A 24,223-nucleotide genomic window follows, 5' to 3' on the forward strand; every position below is an offset into this window, starting at 1 on the left:
AAAGGGTAGTATTTTGGATATATTTGATGGAATAAAGCCTATTAAAATTAATTTCACCAACTTCCTTTTGAGGGGGGCCTGCCGTGCAGCATGTGGAATCTTAGATCCCCAATGGGATCAAACCCATGCCCCCTGCATGGAGAGCACAGAGTGTTAACCACTGGACCACCAGGGAAGTCCCTCCTTTGCTTTTTTTAAATGAGGCTTCTAGAAATTCTTCATCTGCACCTGTGGCTCACACGGTGTTTCTACAGACAGCGCTGGTCTAGAGCCCTCAACACAGTGACTCTTGTATAAAGAGGCGCTCCCAACTCGGTGATAGTTTGAGAGGAATGAAAGGCAGCAGTTCGCCCATTCCATTTCACATGAGGCATTTTCTCTCAGTCTCCCCCACTCCCGTTTTCTTGGTTGATAGGAGCAGGAGGATCACTCATTTGTAGCCCCACTAAGCAGGACTCCAATCCAGGAAACAGACGATAGTTAAAGAAGAAACTCATCTGAACGTGAAACAAATACTAGCTCCAAAGTGAGGTTTTTGGACAGTGTGAGATGCAAAATCTAATTTAAGAGAGGTGCTAAGAGATCTTATACTTTGGAGTAACCAAAAAGACTTTTAAGAAGAGCTTAAGCAGTTTGTGAAAGTGAAGTCACTCAGTCGTGTCTGACTGTGACCCCATGGAGCCCACCAGGCTCCTCCATCCATGGGATTTTCCAGGCAAGAATACTGGAGTGGGTTGCCATCTTCTTCTCCATTAAGCAGTTTAACCTCATCTAAATCAAACCTTTTCACCATTAAATGAAGTTTTGTTTCAGAACTAAAATCTGAAGGTAAAATTGAAAATGCTTTCTGCTATGGAAAACCAGATAAATAAAGAGGATGAGCATTGGAAAGGGCAAGGAAATATTACATTGATGCTTGTGGCTAAATTAACAGCAAACTAATAGATTAGAGAGTAAAGGTTGTCTCCCACTGGTGCATCCAAGTGGGATGTTGGGAACAGCTGGCTTTTTTCTGTCTCTGACTCTTCCCTGTTCTTCCTGGCTCTCCTTCTCTGTTCTCTCCTTTCTTCATTCTTCTCTTTAAAAAAAAAAAATCTCCTTCCTACCATCATGTGTCTTTCTCTCCTAATTTATTATAATGCTAGATTACATCACATTTAAGTACATTGTTCATTTACTTCTTTAATTCACCCCAAATTTATTTTTGAATATAGTATAGTATAAGGATCTAAATGCTTTCTTATAGATAGTTAATCAGAGCATTATTTGTGGAATACAGTTGATTTATAATGTCAGTGACTGTAACTGAGAGCTTACTGTGGGCCCAGCAGTGTACCTTGTATTTAAATTCCTACTTAGGTTTGTTAGGCAAAGGTTTTCCTCATGTCTGTGTGTGCTCAATCTCTTCAGTCTTGTCTGACTCTTTGTGACCCTGTGGACTGTTAGCTCACCAGGCTCCTCTGTCTATGGGATTTTGCAGGCAGGAAGACTGGAGTGGGTTGTCATTCCCTCCTCCATGGGAATCTTTCCAATCCAGGGGTCAAACCGTGTCTCTTAACGTCTCCTGCATTGGCAGGCAGATTCTTTACCACTAGCGCCATCTGGGAAGCCCACTGTTCCTCATGTTTAATTTTATTTATTTATTTACCTTTTTTTTTTTAGAAAGTCCCTGGACATTTTAAATAAAATATTTTCTTTTTTTTTTTTCATTAAGCCATTAGAAAATGCAAATGTAAAATTTTTAAAATTGCAAAGGTGCATTTCTACTTGGGTCCTGAATTTTTTCTCCCTGGGAGCTGAGACTCTCTTCTAAAAACAAGTGCCCAGCCCTCTCATTTAAGATGGGTGGAGGAGTTACAGACCAAGAAATTCCACTTTTCCATTTCTCATGAGGGATATTACTTTGTAGGTGTCTTCCAGGTTGCAGAAAGGTTGCAAAAAAGGATATGCGCGCTCTGCCCCAAAGACCTCGAGTGTAGTGTCCTGTACTTTGCACAGTCAGAGAATATAGCTGCTCATGAAAACTGTTTGGTAAGTTTGAACACACATGAATCCTTTCAGGGAAGGACATCCCAAAATAGATAAATGTATTTCGAATACAACAAAGAACAACACATTGACTGCCCATGGTTTGGACTTTTAAGTGGGGATTTGGGGAGCATATTTTTCTCTTTCTAAAGTTTCAGGTAGTAATACTTTTTGATTACTTTTGGTTTTATTTATAACTGATCAAACAAGAAATTATGGTGAAGAAGCTTCTTTAAAGGTATTTTAATTAAATATTTCAAATATAACATATACCCACAGACATTTATAAAATGTCTACCCCAGATTTATAAAATGATGTATGATACTCACTTCAGCTTTTTTTTTTTTAAAGGGAAAACAGCCTAGATGGTTAAGGACTCTCCCTTCTCTGTCCCATTTTTGGCATTCCTTCACCAACACAAATTTGGTACTTATTATTATCTTGTGTTTTTAATTTTATGCTTCCACCACATATTTAAGTACTTCTAAACAATATATGTATTGTTTTACATGTTCTTGGAATTTACAGAATTTCTATCAAATTCTGTGGATTATTGAGACTTATCCTTGTTGATAGTAGCTCTACTCTTTAATTTTAAATGTTACAGTATTCCATTTTATGACTATAATTACTATCTTTTTATTTTTTTTAATTTAATTTTTTTAATTACTATCTTTTTAAAATGATTTTGTTTTTCTTTCTTTAGTGTTTATTTATCTTTTGACTGTGCTGATTCCTCGTTGCTGCGCCTGGGCTTTCTCCACTTGGAGCAAGCAAGGGCTACTGTCTAGTTGGTGGTGCGTGGGCTTCTCAGCGCTGGGGCTTCTCTTGTTGCGGAGCAGAGGCTCCGGAGGGCGAAGCTCAGCAGTTGTGCACGGGCTTAGTTGCAAGACATGTGGGATCTTCCCGGATCAGGGATCGAGCCTGAGTCCCCTGCATTGGCAGGCAGATTCTTAGTCACTGGACCCCCAGGGAAGTCCCTATAATCACTGTTAAAGTGAATGATCATTTGGGATTTTCCACTTTTTTGTGTGACTGACCAGCTGCTGTGAATATCCTTGGATAGGTCTCCTAATTCATAGGAGCTTTCCTCTGATCTGGGGCACTTAGCAAAAAGCAGAACTGCTGGGCACGGGAAGGGAGGGTTCTGCACCTCACGAAATCTGCCAGACTGCTCTCCAAAGGGATTGCGCCAAGTCTGACTTACCTTACTTCTTTGTCAACACTTAATTCTGTGTGATTTATTTATTTATTTATTTATTTTGGTCTGGCAAAAGTGTGCGTAATTATGTAGAAAACTGCCGAACTGTCCTCCATGGTGGCTGTACCATTTTACATTCCCACCCGAAATGAGTGAGAGTTCATGTTGTTTGTATTTTAATCAGTAATGGCCTGATGACATGAGATTTTGAAGATCTTTTCATGTATTTATTTGCCATCTGTATATCTTCTTTGGTGTTGTCTGTTCAGATCTTTTGTCCAGTTTTCATTAGCTTATTATTGTTGTTAAGTTTTAAGAGCTCTTTATATCTTGGATAGAAGTCCTTTGACAGATATATTTTATGTATTTTCTCCCAACCTGTAGCTTTTCTTTTCTTTCTCTTCACAGTTCCTCCTTGGGTCTATGGTTTGTCTGTCATGATACTATGAAATTTAATGTTTTCCTTTCAGATAGTGTGAGATAGTCTCTTGTTTGTATTTGCAGTTCCTGGATGACTTAGTGGGTTTGCACCTCCCTTGCTGTGCTTCTGTGTGGTTCTGTTTTGCTTTCTTTTTGCAGTTCTGTTTGTCGATTCTATGACTTCTGTTCAGAGACTACACTTTATTTTTGCGATCTTTTTTTAAATTTTTTTGAGATCTTAATTTCACTTATATATGTTCATTTACATAAAAATACATTCAACGCTTTATCATATATTTGGCTTTTGAGTTTATTTATGGTGGCTTCCTGTTGCATGGAAGCTTGTAATGTAATGAATATTCATCATTTTCCTTTATAATTTGTAGGATTTTCACCCTAAGAATTTCTTTTCCATATTAAGGTTCTGTTTCCCAAAAAGTTTAGAAATTGTGTTGTTCTCATTTAGCTTCTTTTTAAAATTATGCTAATCAGTTTATTGTTGATAATAAGAATGCCTTTGGATTTAGGAACAGCTTATTTAGGACTGAGGTAAATTAGAAAGCTATGGGCTTCCCAGGTGGCTCAGTGGTTAAGAATCCATCTGACAATGCAGGAGATGTGGATTTGATCCCTAGTTGAGAAGATCCCCTGGAGAAGGAAATGGCAACCTCCTCTAGTATTCTTGCCTGGGAAACCCCCATGAACTGAGGAGCCTGTTGGGCTACAGTCTGTGGGGTCACAAATGAGTTGGATACAACTTAGCTACTAAACAACAACATGTTAGAAAGCTAAAGGAAAGATTGAAATAATTAAGGGAAGTGATATTTTTGATGCAACTGAATTTATCTGGATTACCATATAAAGCAGGGATCTCCTTTTGACAGCTTATGGTGAATGATGTCAGATTCGTGATATCTAAAGATGATGATTTAGCTTTGGGACCAGGAGCCAGGCTTGATCACTCAAGAACTTCTATGTAACAGAGTTTTATTAAAGAGAAAAAGGGACAGAGAAAGCTAACACAGACATCAGAAGCGGGGTGGAGAGTACCCCACTCACTGGTCTTTGCAAGGGTGCTATATACCTTATTAGAGTAAAGGGTCTTACCAGACCCACTCCCACAACATACATCTTAAGATAACAAGGTTAGTCAGAAGGTTCTTGTTAAGGAGAAACATATCTTTGAGCAAGATTCATTGTTATATTGACTAAGACAAAGCAGTGTAGAAAAAAACATCTGTCCTTTTCTCCTCTTTGAGAACTCCAGACCCCTGTCTCCTCCTTGAGTGCCCTGGACTTCTTATCAACCTACCTAGGAATTGACTCTCTCACTTTTTTTTTTTAGTGTGATTAACTACTTCCCCCAGCTCTATCTTGCCTGCAGTGCAGGAGACCTAGGTTTGATCCCTGGGTTGGGGAGATCCCCTGGAGAAGGGAATGGCTGCCCATTCTGGTATTCTTGCGTGGAGAATTCCATGGACAGAGGAGCCTGGCGGGCTGTAGACCATGGGATTGCAAAGAGTCAGACACAACTGGGCAACTAACACTTTCACTTTCCTGCACTGTTTTTAAAAAAACAAACTATCCTTTCCTTACTGATATGTAGTGATAATAATGTTAACTATTGTTATTATTATTTGGTGTCCACTGTGTGTAAGGTAATACTCTGGGAGCTTAACCTGTATTTAACTATTCATCCTCACAATTACCCTAAGACGGAGGTTTTGTAATTAGGCCCAAACTAAGGAAATGGCAGCCCACTCCAGTACTCTTGCCTGGAAAATCCCATGGACAGAAGAGCGTGGTAGGCTGTACAGTAGACTGTAGCCTACTACAGTCCATGGGGTCACAAAGAGTCGGACATGACTGAACGACTTCACTTTCAAAGGTGGAGCAACTGAGGCACAGAGAAATTAAGTGACTTGCCCAAGGTCACAGGGCTGTAAGTGACTGAGCCAGGACTCTCACCTAGATGTCTAGTTCTTGAACCTTCATCCTTACCTGTTGCTCTTAACAGTTTTGTCATATGGGCACAGATATCTTTCTGACTGTCCGTTCTGCTCCATTGGTCACTTGTGTATCCCTGAGTTGGTACAGTGCTCTTAACTACTGTGATTTTATGATAAGCCTTGGCTGTTTTTTTGTACTTTGAATTTTGAGATCAGCTCATCAGGTTTCACAGAAATTTCTATTGGAATTTTAACTGGAATTCCACCAAATTTATAGATAAATTTGGGAAAAAATAGACACCCTTACAATATGTCTTTCCATTAACAGGGGTGTCTCTCCAATTAGCCAGGTCTTTTATGAATTTCAAAAATGTCCAACAATTTTTGTCTATAGCAGTCTAGAACTTTGGGTTTGGTCTATTCCTGCATTGGTTTTTGTTTTGTTTTTTTTTAATAATTTTTTAAAATGGACTATTATTGGTATACAGGCTTCCCAGGTGGCTTAGTGGTAAAGAACCCACGTGCCAATACAGGAGACGAAGGTTCAATCTGGGGATCAGAAGGATTTCCTGGAGAGGAAATGACAGCCCACTCCAGTATATTCTTGCTTGAAGAATCCCATGAACAGAGGAGGCTATAGTCCACAGGGTTACAAAAGAGTTGGATATGACTTAGCAACTAGACAACAACATAATTGATATACACAAACACTATTGATTTTTTTTTTAACTCATCCAAAAATCTTGCCAAATTCTCACATCTAAAAGTCAGATTTACTTGAATATTTTATTTGGACAGTCCTCATCTATAAATGAAGAGTTTTTTTTCCTTTAAATTTTTTGGCCTCTTAATTTCTTTTTCTTATTTTACCACATTTTTCTAGAACATTGTGTTATACTGGTGATTAGAAGCATTTTAGTGAGCTTTGATTGATCTTATATTACTGGGATGCTTCTGGATTTTATCATTAAATTTGTATTTAGGTTTTTAATACTTTCAATTTATGAAAACTAGATAGCTCCCTTTTATTTCTAGTTTTCTACAAGTTAAAGTATTGAATATTATGAAGTGCTTTTTTCTGCATCTATTGTAATGATCTTCTGGGTTCTTTCCCTCTCTTTCTCTGGCCATGCACAATGCTAGATGCTTTCTTTTTTTATATACACACTTTGACTTTCTTAAATCTCAGACTTATAGAAAAGTTGCACATACAGTACAAAGAATCTTTTTTGTTGGAACTGATCAAAGAAATATTCACATATTGAGATACAGGAAAGTCATTCTGGCTTATACATCAGTTAACTTGAATTTTATGCTAACTAAAATAGTCTTTCTGTGGCTTATCAAATATACATTGTACATGTGCTTTATTTGTTAGAGAAAAGGGCACATTGACCAGAAGTAAAGAATGTCCATGTTAAAAATAAAGATTAAATGCCTCTCTTCCTGGCATGCCAATGCTGGTCCTCCTTTGATGATAAACCTCCCTTCCCAGTACCAAGGTCATACTGACTCACTGCATACATGCTGGTCTGTTCTTTTTCTTCTTCTTTTTTTAAAAATAATTTTGAAGAAATGTAACGCTGCCTTGTTTAATGTTCTTTGTTCTGACAAGGTATAAAACTGTACTAGAAACAGTGCTTCTGCAGAGCAGTTTCTTAGAGTAATCTGGGAAATAGGCCTTCATTTGGCTCAAATCCATTCTTATTATAGATTGTTTATTGATTATTTTCATTGACAGAAACATTGGAAATTAAATTAAGGCACAATGTACTATCTTTCCTGGACACTTAGTGCGTCTTTTCTACAAACAAGGATATTTACATAATCACAATGTAACCATCAAAATCAGGGATTTAGCATTAATATATTACTATCACCTGACCCTCAGACCACTCAGGTTTCAGGTTCAAGTGTCCTAATAACTTTCTTTATAGCAGAAGATTCTGATATGTTTGGTTTTCATGTCTCAAGTTTTCTCCTTTTAATTTGTTACTATAAGATATGTGCTTGTTTATTTTCTGCTGTTAACCCATTCTGAGAATAACACTATTTGTTTATTCATTTCTCTGTTGATAGACATATGTATTATTTTCATTGTGGGGCTATGCTATGTGCTGTGCTAAGTCACTTCAGTTGTGTCCGTCTCTTTGCAACACTATGGACAGTAGACACCAGGCTCCTCTGTCCATGGGATTCTCTAGGCAAGAATACTGGAGTAGGTTGCCATGCCCTCCTCAGGGGATCGTCCCAACCCAGGGATGGTACTTGCTTCTCTTGTGACTCCTTCATTAGCAGGTGGGTCCTTTACCACCAGCGCCACCTGGAAACTTTAAGATAACTCTGCTGTGAGCATCTGAATATGTAGACATGCTTTTTGTTATTATATCACTAGTTTATTATTTTTTTAGATTCCACATATAAGTGATGACATGTACTGTCTGTCTTTGACTTATTTCACTAAGCATAATACCCTCTACATCCATCCATGTTGTTGCAAATGGCAAAATTTCATTCTTTTTTATGACTGATTAGTATTCCATTGTGTTTGTGTTTCTGTGTGTGTGTGTGTATACACAATAAATATACACATTCATACATGTGTGTGTGTGTGTGTGTGTGTGTGTGTGTGTGTGTAGATATAGATATGAGCTTCCCTGGTGGCTCAGATGGTAAAGAATCTGCCTGCAGTGTGAGAGACTCGAGTTTGATCCATGGATCTGGAAGATCCCCTGGAGAAGGGATCTTCTGAAGTGGCTACCCACTCCAGTATTCTTGCTTGGAGAATTCCATGGACAGAGAAGCCTGGCGGGCTACAGTCCATGGGGTCACAAAGAATCACACACTGCACATCTTTATTATCCATTCATCTGTTGATGGACACTTAGTTTGCTTCCATACTTTGGCTATTGTAAATAATACTGCTATGAACATTATGGTACAGATATCTTTTTGAATTAGTGTTTTTATTTTCTTTGGATGCATACCCAGGAGTGGAATTGCTGGATCATATGATAGTTCTATTTTTAGTTTTTTTTTTTTTTTTGAGGAACCTCCATATTGTTTTCCATAGCAGCTGCACCAACTTACATTCCCACTGTGTATAGGGTTCCCTTTTCTCAACATCCTCACCAACATTTGTGTGCAGTCTTCTTGATGACAGCCATTCTGACAGATGTGAATGATATCTCTTCCAGGTTTTCATTTGCCCTTCTCTGATGATCAGTGATACTGAGCATCTTTTCATGTGCCTTTGGCCATCTGCATGTCTTCTTTGGAAAAATGTCCATTCAGATCTTCTGCCCATCTTTTAATCAGGTTGTTTTTTGATCTTCAGTTTTATGAGCTGTTTGTATATTAACCCCTTACTGGTCATATCATATGCAAATATTTTCTCCCACTCAATAGGTTAATAGGTTGTCTTTCTGTCTTATTGATGGTTTGTTGATGCAAAAGCTTTTAAGCTTAACTAGGTCCCGTTTGTTTATTTTTCCTTATATTTTCCTTGCATTTGGAGATAAAAAAGAATATTGCTTTTTGTCAAAGAGTGTCCTGCCTGTGTTTTCTTCTAGGAGTTTATGGTGCCCCATCTTACACTTAGGTCTTTAATCCATTTTGAATTTACTTTTGTGTATGATGAGAAGATGTTCAAATTTCATCTTTTAACATGTTGCTGTCCAATTTTCCCATCACTCCTTATTGAAGAGACTATCTTTTCTCCATTGTATATTCTTGCCTTCTTTAAATGTGGACATATGCTTTTATTTCTTGGGTGAATACCTAGAAGAGGAATGCTGGGTCATAAAGTAAGTGTATGTTTAACTTTAAAAGTGACTGCATTATTTTACACTTCTACCAACAATGTGTAAGCATTTCCTTTGCTCCGTACCTGCATTGACACTTGGTTATTTTTCACTCTTTTTAATTCTAACCAATCTGGTGAGTGTGTATTGGTATCTCATTGTGGCTGTGTCTGTGGGTTACCGATTTTGAGCATCTTTCCATTTGTAACTCTTCTCTGAAGTGTCTATCCAGATTTTTTGCCCATTTTTAATTGTATTGTCTTATTGAGTGGCAACAATTTTTCCTCTATTCTCGATACAAGTTTTTTGTCAGGTATATGAATTGCAAATATTTTCTCCCAATTTCTGGGTTGCCTTTCTGTTTTCTTAGCGATGTCTTTCAAAGAACAAAAACTTTTAATTTTGATGAATTCTAACTTGATAGCTTTTTAAAATATTTATCTATTTATTTGGCTGTGTTGAGTCTTGGTTACAACATGTGGAGTCTTTTTTTTTGCAACGCACGGGCTTAGTTGCTCCATGGCATGTGGTATCTTAGTTCCCTGACCATGGATTGAACTCATGTCCTCTGCATTGGAAAGCAGATTCTTAACCACTGGACCACCAGGGAAGTCCCAACCAACTTGAGAACTTTTTTATAGTTTTTGCTTTTATTAGAAATCTTTGCCTATGTCAGGGTCAGAATTTTTTTCTCTTATGTTTTTCATGCCCTTTATAGTTTAAGTATACTGTAATGCTGGTCTTTCATTAGGAAGTAGTTTGGATTCTTTTGGTCTCAAGAAGCTCTTAGAAACTCAAGCCAACCTGAATACACAGGAGGCTTTGTAATGAGTTGCAGGGCCATTCTGTGGCTCCTGAAGGCAGGTCCAGAGGCGGGGCCAAGAAACAGGAGCTGAGAAGCCCTTAGGAGCCTGGCATGTCCCATGTAGCCCTCATTTTTTGTTTTCCCTCTCTCTGTAGACTGACTTTCTCTTCTCTGACCGTGTGCCTCAGAGCCTATTTAACTTTCCTAGAATAGGAACTTTGATTGGCCCAGCTTGGGATCTGGGCCTCGACCAAGCCACTGAGGGTCAGGGTTAGGCAGTGTGAAACATGCCCAGGGATCAGGACTATTCCCGAAGAAAAGCTGGGTGGCTTGAGGTCTGCTCACACACCCCAAAAGGTTGTCATCTTCCATTCCTGATGAATACTTTTTTGGTACCATTTTCTGATTTGTAGCTCTCAACATTTCTTTGTATATAATCTGGATTGTTTTTCTTTTCCCAATCTGCAGCTGTATTCCTCGGCACTTGTGGAATGTGAGGACCATGATTCATGTAATAATGATAGAAATTTTGATGTGGAATCAGTAAAGAAAGAAATCAAGAGAGGAAGGAAGTTGGTAAGTATGAATGATTTTCTTACAAAGTTGAACAGACCCTTGGGGATGCCTTCAAAAGAAAGTCTATTTGATTAATAAACCAGGAATAGAGATGTATCTTGGAGAGCTGAAAGAAGTAGGACCTGTACTGGAAACTTAGATTCAGTTGAATATATTAATATTTTTAATAAGGTACAATGTGTTTCATCATTAAAGTATCAATAGATAATGAATCAGAATGCTTTGGCTAAAAGTAGAAGGAACTCCAGTTGAGACTGGCTTAAAAAAAAAAAAAGAATGCTCATTTTCTCACTTAGCCAGAGGAAAAACTGGCTTCAGAGTTGGTTGATTCAGGGGCTCAATGATGTCATCAAGGGCCCATCATCCTTTCCACCCTGCTGTCCACAGCATCAGCTGGTTCCTTTGTGATCCTAGGGTGGCCACAGGCAGCTGCTGAAGCATCAGGCTTTCGTCTTCCTGTCTATAAAAAGTTCTTCCTCCTGAAAGCTGAGTTAGGCCACACTTCTCTTTCTGCACCAGTTCCTAGAGGCGACCGTACGTAATCAGGAGCTACCCTTGGAGCTGGGCCAGCTCCCTGGGAAGGAAGCACCCTGGGTAGTTACCCTCCAGGGCTGCTACAGGAGACTCCCCCACTGACAGCACCCTCCACAGCTTAGTCAGCAGGACAGCAGTGTCAGCGCTGACACGCTCAGCACCACCACCGCCCACAGTCAGGTTAGTGATCCAGAGCAAACACTGTTTTAGTCCTCGTGCAGTGTCAGCACAGACGGGGGCAGCGTCCGCAGCACCCGCTGCTCTCTGAGATGTGCCTGCTCTGGGCACTCAGTGAGCGGGCAGCTCAGCACAGCTGGGGCTCAGGAAGCCTTCCGCGCTGGGGGTGGGGGTGAAAATGAAGACGGGGAACTCCAGAGAGAGGGAACAGGGTGTGCAAAAGCTTATGGAAGGCCGGAAAGAAGATGCGGTGTGTCCATAGAACCACAAGCATAGGACTCCCTGGCATTCTCTTTACTGACCTCACAGAATTATATAGGATGTAACAGAAGGTGTGAGGCCATTCCCTTGCCCTTAGATACTGAGTTGACTCTGGTTTTCACTGGAACAGCAAAGCCGCAGTAAACGTCTGTGCATTACCCTTACATGCTGGTGTGCGGGGTACTGTACGGCACAGTCCTAGAAATTCCTTTAAAATCTTTGAAACGTGCTGACAAAATGACCCCCAGGAAGACTGTACCACTTTATACATCTGTTCTCAGTGGATGAAAGAGCGCTTCTCCCAGCCCTAGACAAAAATGAGAATCACAGACCTTGTTGATTTTTGCCAGTCTCACCAAGTTCTCCATTGCGTTTCCCTGACCCCTGGACAGGCTGCCCACCTCCCCTCCCTAGTCACCGTCCTGGCCTCCGGCGCGCCCAGCTGCAGCGGCTCTTCAGTGGTCTCTGGCCGTGGTCCAGTGCAGCCGTCACCCCCCTGCAGCCCTCCCCACCCCCAGATGCCCTCTGTGCTCACAGAGCAGACCCCCTCCCTGGGCAAGCACGTCTGTATGGTGTCTGCAGGAGCTCAGTAGCGCTGGCAGCTGAGCCGTTATCCTGAGAAAACCCACAGACGTTCTCACTGATCTCAGATTCACAGCCGTAAATCTCAAACAGACCGTCAGCAATTCACCCTCCACACAAACTGGTTCATATCCTCTCATCTGTCTTTGAAGTCTTGCCCCACCCCAACTTCTCATTCCCAAGATGATGACTCTGCCTGTTGGTTTTGGTGTGTTGTTTTTTTTTTTTATTACTTATTTATTTATTTGGCTGCACCAGGTCTTAGTTGCACCATGCGAACTGTTAGAGCATGTGGGATCTAGTTTCCTGGCCAGAGATCAAACTAGGGCCCCCTGCACTGGGAGCTTGGAGTCTTGACCACCAGGGAAGTCCTGGTTCTGTTTTTCTTTTTGATGAGACTTTATTTTTTAGAGCAGTTTTAGGTTCACAAAAAAACCTGAGGGGACAGTACAGAGGGTTCCCACATCCCCCCCACCCTTTATCAACACCGCCCCCCTCGAGAAGGGACATTTGTTACGACTGACGAACAACACTGACACATCAGAAACACCCAGAGGCCATCTCTAAAGTTAGGGTTCCCTCCTGGTGGTGTACGTTGCTTTGCCTGATTCTTACCAAGAAGGTGGAAGCGATTAGACTGGAACTCCTCCTGAATACTCCACCCGCCTGTCCCCAGACCTCCAGCCTGTCACAGCTAACCTTGCACCTGGGCTTTGGAGCCGCTGCTCCCCGCCCCCTCCCCAAGGACCAGGCTCTTGCATTTTCCTCCCCTGCCCCTTCATATCAGTATCCCCTCTTTCTACTTGATAATTCCCATCAGCATATAAACATGATCAACTGATCATGTCATCTTTTAAAAAAATATCCTCCCTCATACACCAAAAGCTGGTCAGTCGCAGGGTCACTTGTCTGACTTAGGTGACCTTCCGGCAGGACCCTCACACAGTGGTCCCTGCCCTGCATCTTGCAGCACCTCCTTCTCACGTCCCAGACCCACTCTGCCGGGATGTCTCTTACCTTTCGGGCTGCTTCTTCCTAAGGGCCTGGGCTGTTTCTCCTCTGCTCACCCTCTGTGGTTGGGAGTGCCCGAGGCCCTGTCCTGGGCTCCTTCATCAATCTGAACATCCTTCCTCCATGATCTCATCCAGTTCCCGTGGCTTCACGGCCACTCTTATCCCTGGACTCTTTTATCTCCAGCCCTGAAGACCAGCCTGACATACTTACCTGGATTTCTAATCGCATCTCCTGTTAAAACTGGCCCAGAAAAAAATAGTTCCATCCTCTGCACATACCTGCACAAGGTCCACCCACACCTGTCCGCTTCTTCTCTGCAAACAGCACATCGCCTGTCTGCCATCATCTGCTCCGCAGCCCCAGCCCAGCATCAAGCCCATCAGCGTCACGCTATAGACCTTGCACCCTCTTCTTCTCTCTCACCACCACCCATCCACCAGGGTGGGGTCTGACCCTGCTCTCATGGACGGTTGCTGAACACTGGATACCTGTCCTGCTTTTCTCTCCCACCCACCGTTCCCAGCCCATTCTCCACACAGCTGCCAGAACAGTATCTTTATGCATCAGCTTATACTCCCCTTGCACAAAGATAAATCCCCAGCTCATCACTGTGGTTCATAAGGCCCGTATGTCCAAGCCCCCTGGATCTTAGCTCAGACTCTCCCCCTTGCCTCCCCTTGCTTCCAGCAAAACTACCTGTCCCTCTTGTCCTTCTTGTAAGCTGGCCAGTACAGAAGCTCATTCCTGTCTCAAGAACATAAGGCCTCCTGCTGACGATGTCCTTACCTCTGCTTTGATGTAGACTGGGCGCCCTTATTAAAATCTAAGCTTCTCTGTCGCCCCCTTAGGGAGGCCTTGTGTTATCACTGACCACCCAGTCTGAACTGGGAACCAGAGACACTCTGTCACTTGGCCTTAATTCTCTGCAAAGCATATGTCATTGTCTTAAAGTTGGCTTTATTTGATCATTGTCCGTCTCCACCACAGAGTTTACCTCATAATGGCAGGAACCTTGTCCACTGCGGTCCCCCGTCCTAGAAGAGAGTCTGCCAGGTCAACAGCTACTCTGTGGTCCTTCAGTGAGTCAGTGTTTGTTGTTGTTCAGTTGCTAAGACATGTCTAACTCTGTGACCCCATGAATTGCACACCAGGCTCCTCTGTCCTCCACTGTCTCCTGGAGTTTGCTCAGATTCATGTCCATTAAGTTGATGATGCCATCCAACCATCTCATCCTCTGTTGTCCCCTTCTCCTCCTGCCCTCAATCTTTCCCAGCACCAGGGTCTTTTCCAATGAGTCAGCTCTTCGCATCAGGTGGCCAAAGTATTGGAGCTTCAGCATCAGTCCTTTCAATGAATATTCAGGGTTGATCTCCTTTAGGATGGACTGGTTGGATCTCCTTGCAGTCCAAGGGACTCTCGAGAGTCTTCTCCAACACCACAGTTCAGAATCATCAGTTCTTCAGCACTCAGCCTTCTTTATGGTCCAGCTGTCACATCCATACGTGACCACTGGAAAGACCATGGTTTGACTATATGGACCTTTGTCAGCAAAGTGATATCTCTGCTTTTTAATATGCTGTCTAGGTTAGTCATAGCTTTCCTTCCAAGGAGCAAGCATCTTCTAATTTGATGTTTATTAGCTGTTTGTATTTCTGGTGATTTGCCTCTTCCCGTTTTTCTGTGGGTTAGTAGAGTCTTAACCCTTCATCAACTATGCAGCAAACAGTCTTCCTTTTTTCTTTTTATGGTATCTTATCACCTTAAAGGTGGAGCTTACACTTTCTTATGTGGTCAGATCAGTCTTTTTCTTTGTGGCTTCTGAGTTTCCTGCCTTGCTTAGACAGCCTTCCTCACCTCAGTACTATACTTTTTTCTTCTTTCTCATATTTTCCAGATTTCTGTAGGCTTTTAAAAATAACCTATTTTTTATATAAAGCCTTATTCCACGTGAAATTTATTGGGAAATATATTGTGAGGTAGGGATCTTACTCTTACTTCTTTTCTATGCATCTAGTTAGATGCCCCCCAACATTAAATGATCCTTCTTTGTGCTCTGACTTCACATCCTGCCTTCTGCACAATCTAACTGCTCTCCCATATTTGCATTTTGTTTATTTAGAGAGTTGTTTGTGCTGCTCTTGGGATACTGTGTGAGCTTTCTCCTGTTTTGCTAGGTGGTTACCTTGAGCCTGCACTTCATGCAGCCGGAGTGTGATATAAACCAGCCTTGGTCATGGCTCGGATTCCCCCAAACGGTTAGGTTTCTGTCCTCCTAGCCATCTCTACCCCACCTTCCTATCAGGCCAATAGACTAATACAGAGAAGCAAGATATCAAATGAACTGAAGTAAGGGAAAAACTTACTCTTCAGAAGCCTTTTTATATTTGTTTTTTTTACATTTTTGGCCTTTCTGCATAGATTCCAAAGAGGTTTCCCTTCCTTTGTCTCACGTCTCCTCAGTCAAGCGTCTATAAGACATGTGCTGTTATCCCCAGGGAAGAATAAAGGTCTAGGAGAGGGGAAGGGGCCTGCTTGAGATCACGCAGCTGTCAGGGCACCCCCCGGAGCAGCCCTTGGCCACACGCTCAGTGTCACCCCCAGAACCTCTGCCTAGAGCCAGGCAGTGTTGCCAGCCCTGCTTTTTAGAAATCTCTTAAAGAGAGGGGACAGGAGTTGGAAACAAGAGTTTTCTGCTTTTAATCAGATCATTACAAAACATTCCAGTCGGTTGAGGTTGTGCTGAAATTCCAAAACGAGCAGCAGATATCAGGACCCAGTGTTTGTAACTGAGGACATGAGGGAAGCCAGCTTAAAAATAGCACTTGATGACCTCTTGCCTTTTAATTTTTAACAAAAACTCTGAAAAAGCGGATGCTTACTCAGTAAATCTCCTCTTCTGTAGAAATGCACGTATTGTGGGAAAAAAGGAGCCACCGTGGGATGTGACTTAAAATCCTGTTCCAAGAATTACCACTTTTTCTGTGCCAAGAATGACCACGCAGTTCTGCAAGCTGATGGACATAAAGGAATTTATAAGTATTTAATGAAACTGTTTTAAAGCCACATTTGCAGGAGGGGTGGATTGGAATATGAAATGGTTAGATTGTTTAAAGCTAGTTTTATACAAATTGTTTCCAAGTAGGAATGTGGTTTGGGAGATGCCCAGTTAGGAACCTGACTTCAGAAGACCATCCCTGGTTTCCCAGGTGACTCAGTGGTAAAGAACCCACCTGCCAGTGCATGAATGTGGGTTCAGTCTCTGGGTCAGAAAGATCCCCTGAAGGAAGGCATGGCGACCACTCCAGTAGTCTTGCCTGGAGAAAGAATCCCATGGACAAGAGGGCCTGGTGGGCTACAGTCCATGAAATCACAAAGAGTTGGACACAACTTAGCGACTAAACAGCAACAACAATTGTCATAGGAAGAAAAGAAGCAGGGTTGGTTTTGTCTGGAGTTTTACTCTCCCTGCATCGTTTCTTTCCTCGTAGAAAATGCTGCTTGTCATAGGGGCGCTAGTGACCTAACAGGTGGGAACCAGTTCACACTCCCTTTTTTCTGCAAACAGGAAAGGAGCCTGACTTCTCAGTCAGGTGCCCGCTATACCCATCTTGTCTCCAAATGAATGCATTTTCCCACTAATGTCACCACCCTCTTCACTATAAATAGCCTCTGAAAATTATAAACTAGGCAGCAAGTACAGTTATCAGTCATCAGGTCCTTGAAGAAAAACTTGTCTTGACTTTGAAATCCTGCTCCTTGTCTTTCAATAATTCTATCATGTTAATTTTTACGCAGTGAGGCATATTTCAAGTCTACTACAAGTGTATTTGTTTTACCCGGAGAAATTTGATCTTCCTTCTGATGAAAGATGTCAGTTAAGTCATTATACAATTTAGTCAGAGGAAATCAGTAAGCCAGTTGTTAATTGATTCAGGGTCACTTTAAGTGAACTCTTTCATACATAGATGCAGTCTAGAATATGTTATATAAAGGTGAAGAAAGTTATATAATGGTCTTAACAGTTTTGACCTTTTTAATGTTATGAGATGGAGTAAAACAGAGACTGATGGTCTAGCGTGGACAAGCCAGGCAGACACTTGCCACTTCTTTGGGGCATGTGAATAGATTCTGATCGAACGGACATTTTATTTACGTATCTTCGCTGTGCTGGGTCTTCGTTGCTGTGCACGGGCTTCCTCTCGTTGCGACGATGGGGCGCCACTCTCGAGTTGCTGAGAGGGCTTCTCTTTGCGGTGGCCTCTTGTTGCAGAGCTCGAGCCCTGGGTGTGCGGGCTCTAGAGCACGGGCTCAGTAGTTGTGGCGCACAGGTTTAGCTGCCCCTCAGCATGTGGACTCTTCCCAGCCCAGGGATCGAGCCTGTGCCCCCTGCATTGGCAGGTGAATTTATCACTGGACCACCAAGGAAGTCCTGGACATTTGAAAGTTCAGTGAAATATATACATTTTTTTCAGTCATAGTATCTGAATAATAGGATTAGTGTTGAGAGGATTATTATTTTATAACTGAAGTATAGTTGATTTACAGTGTTGTATTAGTTTCAGGTATATGGCAAAGTGGTTCAACTCAGACTTTCTCAGATTCTTTTCCCTTACAGGTTGTTACATAATACTGAGCAGAGTTCCCTGTGCTATACTGTAGGTCCTTGCTGGTTATCTGTTTCATATATATGCTAATCCCAAACTCCTAATTTATCCCTCCCAGAGGGTTACTTTTAATATGATTTTTATAAGATCTTACATTCCTAAATGATATTTTAAAATTGCATACGGAGGGTAGACTATCCCCCTCCCCAATTTTATCAGAGTCTTCCAACACTATTTTATTACTTTATTAAAACCACTTACTCTACGCCAGGAATACTTCAAAGTACTTTGCAAAGGTTAATTCATTTAAAACTCATATATTAGCCCAGTAAGGTAGATACTGTTATTCCCATACTATTATAAGGAAACTGAGGCCCTGAGGGACAGTAATTTGTACCCAGGCCACACTTCTGTTAAGTGGCAGAGCTGGGCTAAAGGGCTCCAGAGTCTTTGCTCTTTGCCACTACATCCTCTTTAAGCTTAGGGGCCACATATGCTAAAATGTGGGCAAAACTAACATTCCAAGAAGTTTAAAATAATTTATAAAATAATTTAACATCTGATTTTACAAGTTCCATGGATATTTTCTTGCTTGAGACTAGACAGGAAATGTATGAATATGTTAATTTTATATTCTTTTTATATTTGATTTACGGAGAAACCCATGGTTGTAATATTCTATTTCACTTTTTTTACTTACCTTCCCAAAGAGCTTGTTTTATTATGACTTCTCCAAAGACCTGAAACACCCACTGGGAAAGACTATTATTAGCAGAGCTACAAGGTCAAACAGAAAGAAGTTTCTGCTATAGCTTAAAGTTTGAAAAAATACTGATCATATATTAGAACCACTGAAGAGACTCCATAAAATAATCCTTTTTTGTCATAGTTTTTTATCAAGTATTGGGCTTCCCTGGTGGCTCAGATGGTAAAGAATCACCTGCAGTGCAGGAGACCCAGGTTCGATCCCTGGGTCGGGAAGATCCCCTGGAGAATGGAATGGCTACCTGCTCCAGTATTCTTGCCTGGAGAATTCCATGGACAGAGGAGCCTGGCGGGCTATGGTTCATGGGGTCGCAAAGAGTCGGACACGACTGAGCGACTAACATTATCAAGTATCAGGTGAACTTTCATTAATTTTTTTTTCATTGAATCGAAACATTCAGAGTGCCCGTCACACACAAGACCCCTTGTTAGGTGTTGTGATATAAAGAAGAACAAGACATGGACTAAACCCATCACCTCATGGGAGGACCAGAAGGTCAGAACTATCAGCCTGTGGCAGGATGGGAGCAGGAGGGGACTTATATGAAGCTGGCTTGGCCTTCAGTTGATAATTGTTGAAAATGGGTGGGGGCATGGGAGTTCATCACATCTCCTCCACTTCTCTATGTTTGAAATTTTCCATAAAAAATTAAGTATACCTGGCAAACAAAAGTGCTCAGAGACACCGGAATCCGAAGGATGAGGAGATTAATATTGATTGGGGATGGGGGGTGGTTTGCTCAGAGAACTGTATGGAGGAGGCGGGCACTGGTATAAGACGGGAAGAATCCATACATTCTAAGCGCGGGGGACCCTGCATCCAGGGGCCAGCACCTCGAGGACAAAGGCCTGGGGGCTGAGGAGGAACGGAGGCTGCAGAGAGAAACGGGGCAGGGCTGCTCCTTCACTCAGAGCACTTCCCTGCTGCAGCTACACCATTCTCCCTTCTCTCCCGTGGCTGATCAGTTCCAGGTTGTGCAGCTCAAATGGAAGATCTGGGGGCAATGCCCGTGGAGTTAGGAAACTGCTTGCCCCGCAGATTAATGCATGCAATTTGCGGTTGCAGTTTCTTGTTTCTTTTTGGCTCTGCCTGGTCTTTGCTGCCGCATAGGCTTTCCTCTGCTTGTGGAGAGCCGGGGCCACTCTTGACTGCGGTGCACGGGCTTCTCCTCGCAGTGACTCCTCGTGTTGCAGAACGTGGGCTCTGGGCGCCTGGGCTCAGCAGTTGGAGCGCGTGGGCTGGGGGAGCGCAGGGTCAGTAGTTGTGACACGCTGGCTTAGATGTCCTGCAGCACGTGCGATCTTCCTGGACCAGGAATTAAACCCGTGTCCCCTGCAATGGCAGGTGGGTTCTTAAACACTGGACCACAGGGAAGTCCAATTTTGTGCTTATTGTGGAAAAGCTGCAGAACTTTGTATAGTCAGACAAAAATTGGTGTCTTAGCCATTGGATTGCTAGGGATGTTTATACAGTAAAATCCCACTGACCCCTATGTAATAAACATATTGTTTAAAATATGTCATCAGCACTCAGCCCTGCAGAGAACACGTTGACCGTCCACATGGTTCAAGGGCACCGGGGACGCTGGTATGGCTCCATCTGCACTTGATGTGCGTCAATACCGTACACAGGCTTGAGCAGCAATTTTTTTTTGTCTTGAGGTTTTTTTTCTTGGCCATGCTGTGTAGCATGCGGAATCTAAATTTCCTGACCAGGGATCAAACCCTCACCTCCTGCATTGGGAGCACAGAGTCCTAACCACTCGACACCCAGGGAAATCCCAGCAATTTTATTGTTAATAATTTTATTTAGTTCTTTTTGCCGTGCTGCGTCCGTCGTTGCTGCAAGGGCTTTTCTCCACTTGTGGCGAGCGGGGGCTCCTCGCTGTGCTGGCTTCTCTTGTTGCAGGGCACAGGCTGTAGGGCAAGCGGGCTTTAGCAGCTGGGGCACGTGGGCTCAGTAACTGCGGCCCCCAGGCTCTACGGCACAGGCTTAATAGTTGTGGCGCACACAGGCTTAGTTGTTCCAAGGCCATGTGGGATCTTCTCGGATCAGGAATCGAACCTGTGTCTCCTGGATTGGCAGGCAGATTCTTTACCACCGAGTCACCAGGGAAGCCCAGCAATTTTGTTTTTAAAATAAATATTTAGGGTTAAGCCCTCATGAAAAACAGGTTAGTTCCCTTTTAAGTTACAAAGCAATAGGCATAATACTTGAAAAGTATAAATCAAAATATCTGACTCTCTAAAATTCCATGTTTTCAGAGTGTTTTGCCAACAACATGCTGACCCTGAAAATGGTAAGTATCTAAAATTCAGTGTTGGTGGGTTTTAAAAAGGTAAACATTTAGGTATGAGTTAAAATGTTAAATACTTTTAAAATTAAGTTGTTGGCCCCTGTGCGGTGTGCAGACATAATGGACCGAATTTCTCTTTGTGACTAGGTCTGCCATCGGTGAAGCCTTTGTCTGGGGTCTTCCATTCTCACTACAGTGAGCAGACCAAACCAAGACATGGTAAAAAGCTGTGACTTTTGCGACTATTCATCTTCTAAAATGAGTTATCAATTTTCAGTAGATAAAACTGACAAAGTGCTGTATATTCCCTGAATGCAGTTTTCCTAAGAATGCATGATTAGCATTTCTGTTCTGAGGACAGTAGGGTCCTGGCTGCCGAGAGTTATGTAGCCTTTGTGTACTGTTGGGACGGCCGTCTTGCCAACACTTGATCTGGAATGCTCTCTGTGCACGGGAGTCAGCCCTCTCGGGTAAAGGCTTAGTTCCCTGTCCTGCCAGCTGCACTGTGCAGTGTTAAACAGTGCTTTTTAAACCAAAGAGTTACCCTCATTCTTCAGCCATTATCAGCCTTTCAATGTATCAGATTTACCATAAAAAATATTGCTGTCAATCAATGTTTATTGACAGGAAAAGATGACCATAATATGTTTCAAAAAGCAAATTGTAAAACTGTTTGTAATGAACCCTTTCCCCAGATGAAGCCATCTTTTTTTTTTTTAATTCTTCCAAAAGTGCTCTGTGCATACAAACAATCTACCACTGTACTTCGCTTTTTTCACTTAGCGTATCTTAGAGATTCCTCCCTGTCAGTGGCTGTAAGTAGATCTTACCTCATTTTTTTAAAAAGGCTTCATAGTCTTCCACTGTGTATCTTCCTCAGCTGTGTAGCCGAGGAGTTGTATCCAGCTTTTTCTGTCACGTTAAATACTGTAGTTAACATTGTTCTACACTCAGCCTTGTGCCTGTATGTAACAGTACTATTCGACTTCCTCTAAGTAGATAGCTGAGTCAAAGCGTATGGACAGTGAAACTCTGGGTTAACTGTTGGCTAGTTATCTCCTAGAGGCCACACCAGCAGTACACACAATGACCCAAATCCTTGCAAACTTTATATATTAAACATCTTCATCTTAATCTGACCAGTGAAAAATTCTGTTTTCCTCTGCATATCTTTACTTTGGGTGAAATTGAGTATATTTCCCTGTCTTTTGATCAGTTACATCTGTTGTCCTGTGACCTAATTTGTTTTTCTGTTTAATGAACCCTCTTCTTCAGAGCTCCCTATTTGCCCATTTTTCTACCTAAGCTGCCTTTTTCATATTGATTTATACGGTCTTTTTATATTTTAAAATTTGGCCTTTTGTCATGTTTTGGAAACATTTAGTCTTAGGTCTGACACATCTAAGTTTGACTTTGTGTACTTTATGCAGTCAAGCATTAGGCTTTTCCTTTATGAATTCCAGTGTCTACATAATTTGTGTTTTTCAGCCCACTTTTCAGGAGTGAAAAGAAAAAGAGGAAAGAGGAAATGTCTCTCAACAGGCAATCATGTACAGGTAATCTGACTTCATTTTATTACAGCTTTAATTTTCTCCATACAGTCTTTTTTTAAAACCATTCTGAATTTTGGGTGACACAATGATAGATGATAAGATGAATATGAAAGAGAAATTGGATGTGTGGTATCCAAGCACATAACCTCCAGGAGGTGACCATCCTGTGGCTCCTGTAATACGTGCCCTGGTACCAAATCAGTGAGAGGATCTGAGCCCACGTGGTATTTATGGTCTAAAAACAGGCTCAGGTACAGTGGAACATCCTTACCTAGCCAAGTATTTCCCATCTACAGGATCCATATTTGCCCTAATATGTGACTCATAATTTTCTGGATTCCTATTATGTGTAAAGCATATGAAAATGTTTTGGGAATTTGCAGTAGTTTATATAAGCTAAATTAATATGAGCCAGCAGCCTTCGCCTCTCACCCTTTATACAAGAGGGGCTTGTTCCATCTCTTAAGGTTTTGTTAGACACAAAAATACATTTGATGTTTATGCCTACAGACATGACTTTCAACATAGGCATATGACTGAATTTGACAAAATTTTTCATTTTATGCAATATAGTAAGTCCCCTACATATGAACCTTCAAGTTGCAACCTTTCAGAGATGCGAACGTGTGTCGGCACGTCCAGTCACACAGGTTGGTTTGCTTGCCTGGCGCAGTCGCCTGTATGCGCCCTCTACAGGCGGCGGCTCGTTGTGCACCTTACAGTCCTGCAGAGACCACAGTAGTGCATGCAGTATCTTTATTTCAAGCACAGGACGCGAACATAGAACGGCTCACGAAGGCTGCCGCAGCCGTTCAGAACGCAGTCCCCTGCTGCCCCGTCACCTGTGATGAGAAAAAGAGAGCTCCTATCCAGACAACACTGGATCGCTTTTTCAAGAGGGTAGATAGAATTGAATCCGGCAAGGAACCAGAACCTGTGCCAGCAGCCTCAGGCGTGAGTGAAGCTGCAGCTTGCCCTCCATCTCCTGCTGCTGCCGACCCTTCAGCTCTAGACCAGCTCCCACCTCCTCTCCCTCCTCCTGTCACTAACTCTTCCTGCCTTTCACTCAGAGCCGGCTGTTATACTGTACTGCTGTACTTTCCGAGGTCCTGTACTGTAACACTAGGGGTGTTTTCTGGTGTGTTATGTGTCATTTTTGTGAAAAGTACTATACACCCATTACGGTACTGCATAGCCGATTGTGTTAGTTGGGCACCTGGGCTAACTGTTGGAATCACAATCAGACTGGACTTAGGAACGCGCTCTCAGACTGGAACTTGTTCATATGTAGAGGACTTACTGTATTAAATGTCAACAGTAAAAAATCAGTGTAAGGTAATCTTGTTTCTTCTCTCCTAGCCACCTCAGAGAATGGCAGTGAAGAAGGAAAAGGGCAGCAGACACACAGGTTCGCTATAAGTTTTGTCAGTAACAAATATGACTCACAGTACTTATTACCATGGATTTTAGAGTTGGTATCCCACTTTATTCTTCTGGACTTGTAGTAGTGAACTGTGAGAGTAGAAATCTTCTGTCATGACTATCCACTCCATCAAAATCTCAACAGATCAAGGTAACAGGGTGGGATGGTCCACTGCTCTTCAGTATTAGGAAAGGATACAGTTCTTGATCTCCTGGAGAAGGGAAAGGCTG

General features: G+C 42.2%; 1 protein-coding gene across 15 annotated transcripts in view; it reads left to right on the forward strand.

Annotated features, from left to right (window-relative positions):
• SETDB2 (SET domain bifurcated histone lysine methyltransferase 2) overlaps positions 1-24,223 on the forward strand; it is a 103,865-nt gene that overhangs the window by 54,988 nt on the left and 24,654 nt on the right. For 6 of the 15 annotated variants that reach the window (XR_011488999.1, XR_011489000.1, XM_070471253.1 and 3 more), the window contains 8 exons: positions 1,910-2,031; positions 10,676-10,783; positions 16,254-16,387; positions 20,986-21,020; positions 21,165-21,236; positions 22,506-22,573; positions 23,342-23,524; positions 23,930-23,978. Coding sequence is in view for 12 of the 15 variants with exons in the window: in XM_070471253.1 (XP_070327354.1) it covers positions 1,910-2,031; positions 10,676-10,783; positions 16,254-16,387; positions 20,986-21,020; positions 21,165-21,236; positions 22,506-22,573; positions 23,342-23,524; positions 23,930-23,978 (771 nt within the window). In the remaining 3 variants the exon portion in view is untranslated. Of the gene's footprint in view, positions 1-1,909; positions 2,032-10,675; positions 10,784-16,253; positions 16,388-18,844; positions 19,014-20,985; positions 21,021-21,164; positions 21,243-22,505; positions 22,574-23,336; positions 23,525-23,929; positions 23,979-24,223 lie in introns of those variants that run through there. The other 9 variants (XR_011489001.1, XM_070471262.1, XM_070471257.1 and 6 more) reach the window with 8 other exon arrangements.

This window comes from Odocoileus virginianus, chromosome 8, assembly GCF_023699985.2.
Source record: "Odocoileus virginianus isolate 20LAN1187 ecotype Illinois chromosome 8, Ovbor_1.2, whole genome shotgun sequence".
Lineage (NCBI taxonomy): Eukaryota > Metazoa > Chordata > Mammalia > Artiodactyla > Cervidae > Odocoileus > Odocoileus virginianus.